Here is a 6,000-nt window from a genome sequence, read left to right on the forward strand (position 1 = left end):
ATCTGGGTAGTATATGCGTACATCCACACCCTCAATCAACTGAGTTAGGCTCAACTTTGGATTCACAAAACAGCAGAATAGCTCATCCATCAGTTACAGTTCTGTAGACTGACCGATGATACTTATTTTTTCATAAAGTTGTTTTGGTTGCATTTGTGGGAAGGCCAACTATCATAAAATCCTTAGCAAAGTCTGCAGAAGTCTAACAACACCAACGAATAGAAACAAGCAGCTATCTCCTCAAATAGATGCCTTCTCAAATAAAACTAAAGAAATTTCAACGTACCTTCTCAATCAAGTCCAGAACATCTTGGTTGTCGACAAATTCTATGTAACTCCAGTCAATCTGCTCTCTGTTGTACTCTTCCTGCTCCATTTTAAAAACATTCTGCCATGACAAATACTAACTCTTTTACCAACCCATAGAACCAAAGAGAACTATAATATCATGAACATCCAAACATTTGTTCGACAAGTACCTGATTAAAATGTTGTTGGAGTTTTTCATTGGTGAAATTGATGCACAATTGTTCAAAGCTGTTTCAATTGTATGACAAAGACAGGAAACATCCATAAATGGACTTCAATTGTAAGTTGAAGTCATATTTTAGTAAATAATTTACCTATTAGTCTTAAAACTTTCAAAACCATAGATATCAAGTACTCCAATCAATCGGTCAGAGGATGTATCTTGTCCTATGGATGCATTTAGTCTGTTTACAAGCCTGCGGATGGTACAAGCACATACACTTACAAGGGTGCACTACGTACATGATTTAGGAATTAAGTACACGGTAGTATTTTGTACCAGTCAAATAGTCGAGAATATATTTGCTTTGCTAAGCCATCCCTACTAACAGTAGCGGAATTAGGATCAACTGTTGTGGTTATAACTCCTTCAGGTGTATTTATTTTTCTCTTTATCAATGCGTTCTCCAGATTCCCGCAATCGCACCTGTAATCAGAATGCCACGATGCATCATAGGTTATAAATGTGAATGTACATGCGTATTAGAGCTTAGGTCCCTATTGTACTCCCTTTTCTGTTCTATATTTAACAAAAGAGAAAGAAAAATTGTAAACTATAAAAAGATGGAGGAGATATTAGACATACATCAAGAGCTCTGCTGCTGCATTAAGATGAAACCTAGCTTTCTCATCCTTTAGTAAAGATGAATCTACCTCTCTCCCTTTCACAAAACTGATATTCCCGAGGTGGAGAACAGCAGCAACTACTCTGAATGTAGCCTCCTAAAATATAAATGAATAACAAAAAAGGTTATATGCACATCTGCGTCATATATTTTGTTGAGAAATTCATGTCAGAAACCTGCTCCTGTTCAGTGATGCCAACCGTATTCATCGCACTGCGTGTTGCGAGATACTCCTTAGCATCACTAATTTCATCAAGTTTAATGCACGTGGATTGGTTGAGATAGTGAAACGATGACGGGTCAGCCAGCTTATACCTTTTGATATCCTGCCAGTAGGGTATATACATCAGCAAAAGAACTGGAGACACGACCAGTCAATCATATTGAGATAGGAAATTTACCTCTAATGGTGCTGCACATAGGAAGTAAAAGCAATGATAGTTTCTCTCTGGACTATTGATTTGGCAAACACGAGATCTTTCAAGCAAGTATGTTCTAATGGCAGCGCCTGATATCTTCCCACTCTTGTCAAATTGGATTTCAACAAATTTGCCAAATCGACTTCATCATGTCATAAAAAATAAACAAGTATGTGAGGAAATTTTATCTCTCTCTCTCTCTTCAACTATGAAGATTTAGTTCTATTCCATATTTAAACATTTTAATGTCCCATACTAAATAGCTTTCAAAGAGTTGTCTTATAAGACTAAAAGTAGTTTAAGAAGATCACCTTGAGTTGTTATTACGAACAGTCTTTGCATTGCCAAAGGCTTCGAGGACGGGATTAGACTGCACACAAGGCGTAATTAGATATTGGATTAGTTTCAAGTTAAACTAATATGGCACAATACTTTAAAAGCCTCCAGTGCCTTTTGGACGTGCAGGACATTTTTGTTAACAAGAAGAAGTTGTGTTTCCCAACTTACTTCTAAAACTTGTTGTTCAACTGTCCTCCCTCCTGTTCTCGATCGTCCACCCAAAAAAGCAAGATATGTCATAAGCATCTTTGTGGTTTCAGTTTTACCAGCACCACTTTCACCGCTCACCAAAATGGAGTTGCTCTTTCCCTCATTCATCATTTGCCTGTTTCCTTATTCAAAAGAATGTCACAAAAGGTTCTATCAATATTATTGCCACACTTCATTGTAAGAAATCATTCACCACTGTTACTGTAGGCATTCACCTGTAAGAAACATCGGCAATTGCAAATACATGAGGGTCTAGCTCACCAAAATTAGCACCTTTGTACTTCTCCATAGTATAGGGATCAGAAAGATGAGGCAGCCTTTGGAATGGATTAATTGCAATCAGAATATTGCCAGTATAGGTCTGGAACTCAAAATGAGGAAATTAGAATAAAAAATGGCAAAAATAAACTTCTTTGCTTTGATCATTTTGAAGTGACAATAATTTAGTTAAAAATACTCACATAGATTATATTTTTTGCATATCGAATAGCAAGATTATTTAGAACACCAGGTTCATGCAAGTATGATAGACGTGTCATGTCATCAATGCCATTAGATGGCACTTCCGTGTCCTTTGTATGAATGTCTGATATGCTCACAATAACCTGGTTTCACGGAATACAAGAAATGGCATAGGTTGTACAGCAGATAACATATGAACATGGACAAGTCTAAATAAACAATGGAAAAGTTGCATACTCATATGCAAGTCAAAGCAAAATGAGCCCCTTCTAATTGATTCATACGTTAAAGGCAGTACAATTGTAATTTTCTAAAATTAGAAGAAAGGCACGAATTAAATGTCTTACTATGCGCAAATTGATTCACCACTGAACCATGTAAGATCAACAGGCAGCATAAGACATGCGTACCGTCTTTCCATTAGTAGCATGGACATGGACGTTTCGATCTTCAATTCTGAAAACCTCACCATCGATCCAAGCTAGATCTTTATCCTCCATCCATATATGGGAGCCTACAACAATTTTTAATGTGGAAGCCTGCACACAAGACAAGTCAAAACCTCCAGAATGTCTGGAAAGCCCATTTTCTTTCACATGACTGTCTTGTTGGTAAACAAAATGGTAGTGCACCTCTGGATAAAGTTCATTACAATAGGTGCGAAAGGACAGACCACCATAAGGATTTAAGACCTATTATACTGAATGGCACATAGCATGATACAGGGCTCGTTACTAAATGAGCTAACTGCTGTCAAATGACAAGAGAAGGTTTCCATGCAGAAAAAGGCCAAATGATAAATAATTATATGGGGGACAAAAGGTGTAAAGTTAGAACAATATCATGAAAGCTATACTATAAGAAAGTGGGTTATATTGTTAAAATAGAATAGGATAATGTTGTACATTAAGCCATAAAATCTAGGGCAGGGATTAACTAAAACTACAACCAGTCATGAACAATAAAATGTTTAGCATTAAGTTCAATACCTACTTCCCCACAATAATCTTGATTGGTGATACCTAACCTGGTTTCAGGGCAGTTACATGAGAGTATGAATTACTAGTATACCGTTAATTTCATCATCAAACTAAAGTTTCAGTTAATGCTCATTCTGCTATGCACTTAATCCATCATACTGTAACAACACCTAGAAATATGTATTCATCTCATCAAATTGGACCAGATAGTGAGATCAAAGTGGGTTGTATTTAAAGTGCATTCTACATGTGGCTCTGCTAACTATTACTCTATTAGTCTGAAATCTGAATACCCCATCGATCAAACACTCCACAGAACTACATTAAAGGAGGCTGACGATCATGTGTACCGGGGAATTATGAAATTCCAGCCAACTAGGTCACTCGTACACCAAATCCTCCAAAACTTCCAATGCAACAAATACCCACATTGTCCCACCTTAACCCGGACCCCCAGCTTACAGTGACTCGATAAAGTTGCATGACGGGCGGGCACGCACCGCAGACATCACCACCAAGCACAACGGAACTCCCTGTTCATGCGAGAACCAGAGCGCAAACAATCAAACCTACACTTACCATGAGCCACGCGATCGAACACTACAGCCGTTGTAGGTGACGTCGAATCGGGGCAGGCGGCGGCGTTGTCTCCCCGCCTCGGGCCGCCCGCCGATCGCCTCGCCACCGCGCGGGAACAGGCGGGGCACCTGGTGCGGTCCGTCTCGAACGCGTGCTTGCGGAGGCGCGCAATGCCAGCAGCGGAGCGAGCGGAGAAGGAAGGGACGCGGACGAGGGAATGTGGGGGCGCGAAAAAAAAAAAAGGGAATGTGGGGGCGCGAACCGGACACCAGAGGCCTCATCCCCCATATCTATTTTTGGTGTTAGAGCGGGGGTGGAGATGGTAGGGCCGTAGGGTGCTGATCGGATCGCTCGGGCTACAAGCGGCAAGATTCGGGGCGGCGGGAGCCACCCCACATGCACCACCACCGCCGTGGCGTTCGCCGGAACACGGGGGAGAGGAGAGGGAGGGGGAAGGGAACGAGGCTGGCAAGTGGCAAAGTGGGAAGGACGGAGGGGGAGCAGCGGGTGGTGGGTGCGTTGGTGGCTTGGTGCCGGTGTGACCGTTGGCGTGTCAGCGTGTGGTAGAGCAATTCCGTAATGTGCCGCCGCAAATTACAAGCTAAATGAATTTCAAAAATTGCGCGCTTTTTGCACTAGAATCATCCCAGATTCTCTTGGACAAGGTTATATTAATTATTTTAAGAACAACAAGACTATATTAGATGTCACAACTATAAATTTCTCAATGGCATCTGAAGGTTTTCTTGAACCCCGTGCAAGACTTGCATGCGAGACTCAATAAATATATTGTGCATGCAGCAGGATCTAAAGTAGGAGAGAGATAATTGACTTGCATGTGAGCAAACAAGAAAAGGGTGATTTGACTTGCATGTGAATACGAGTAAGTAAATTTAAAAATAAAATAAATAGTTTTAAAACCAAACATCTGGCTAAAAAATTAGAGTATACTTGGGCCGCGCGGTCCAAGAGCATTGGCCCAGATGTGGTAGTGAAGACCATCGAAAGCCCATATGTATATTATTCGTTACGTATTGCATCACATGTAGCTACATACTAGAGTACAATAATAATATTTGACATTGGCACATTGCCATGGCCATCACAGAATCATTACAAGCACACAGTGTTAATTAACTTGACAGACTGACAATAGCATCATGATGCCGAGATTAATATACAAAATCAGTTGTTAGCTAGTTGTTGCACCGTTGTCTTATTATTTCGCTGGAGCATCAAAGACAGATTTTCTTTCTTTATTTTTCTTTCTTTTTCAGTACAAAGGATAAAATAACTGTGATATTCAAGGACCACAGAGGGTTAAAAAAAAAGCATCGTATATAAATAAAAGGGTTAGTTGGATCCATGCCACTACAATTTCTTGAAGTTGGATTTCATGTTGAAATCCATGCCATTGAGTGGCATGATTTTGAACATGAAACCCAAATTCACGGAGTTGTGGTGGCATGAATCGAATTTTCCCTAAATAAAACAACACAGAGAACAAAACTGCCACATATGATTCTCTCAGGGCAAAGAACACAATCATGCACGTCATCACCCGATCGAGTCTATATAAAACATTAAAACGTAGCAAGACAACGATGCGGTGCAACTTGTGCCGTGCACGCATACAGAAGTGGAGATATTCTTGCGGGTCCACCGGAACCAAAACGACACAGCGAGCGGCCGAAGATGAAATTAAATTAAAGCAAGCAGTGACAGTATATAGTTTAGTTTCATTTCTTCGATGATGATCTCATCTTCATATTCCCCCGTGCAGAGTCAGTTTGATTAATCATGATGAGATAATTTCTATTACTCATGCTGATTAGAGGCATGATATCGCGTGACTTT

At 40.2% G+C, this 6,000-nt stretch overlaps 1 protein-coding gene across 20 annotated transcripts in view; it reads right to left on the reverse strand.

Moving 5' to 3' along the window:
• Positions 1-4,632, reverse strand: part of LOC120697994 (myosin-11-like) — a 25,887-nt gene extending 21,255 nt beyond the window's left edge. For 9 of the 20 annotated variants that reach the window (XR_005684636.1, XR_005684638.1, XR_005684637.1 and 6 more), the window contains exons 1-13: positions 4,144-4,631; positions 2,995-3,123; positions 2,584-2,727; positions 2,338-2,483; positions 2,081-2,237; positions 1,885-1,943; positions 1,556-1,715; positions 1,331-1,480; positions 1,115-1,251; positions 809-955; positions 624-725; positions 480-537; positions 287-388 (exon numbers count right to left, since the gene is read on the reverse strand). Coding sequence is in view for 12 of the 20 variants with exons in the window: in XM_039981411.1 (XP_039837345.1) it covers positions 287-388; positions 480-537; positions 624-725; positions 809-955; positions 1,115-1,251; positions 1,331-1,480; positions 1,556-1,715; positions 1,885-1,943; positions 2,081-2,237; positions 2,338-2,483; positions 2,584-2,727; positions 2,995-3,123; positions 4,144-4,146 (1,494 nt within the window). In the remaining 8 variants the exon portion in view is untranslated. Of the gene's footprint in view, positions 1-286; positions 389-479; positions 538-623; positions 726-808; positions 956-1,114; positions 1,252-1,330; positions 1,481-1,555; positions 1,716-1,884; positions 1,944-2,080; positions 2,245-2,337; positions 2,484-2,583; positions 2,728-2,931; positions 3,124-4,143 lie in introns of those variants that run through there. The other 11 variants (XR_005684640.1, XR_005684639.1, XR_005684641.1 and 8 more) reach the window with 6 other exon arrangements.
• Positions 4,633-6,000: the final 1,368 nt, after the last annotated feature.

The sequence above is a fragment of the Panicum virgatum genome, chromosome 3K (assembly GCF_016808335.1).
Source record: "Panicum virgatum strain AP13 chromosome 3K, P.virgatum_v5, whole genome shotgun sequence".
Classification (NCBI taxonomy): Eukaryota; Viridiplantae; Streptophyta; class Magnoliopsida; order Poales; family Poaceae; genus Panicum; species Panicum virgatum.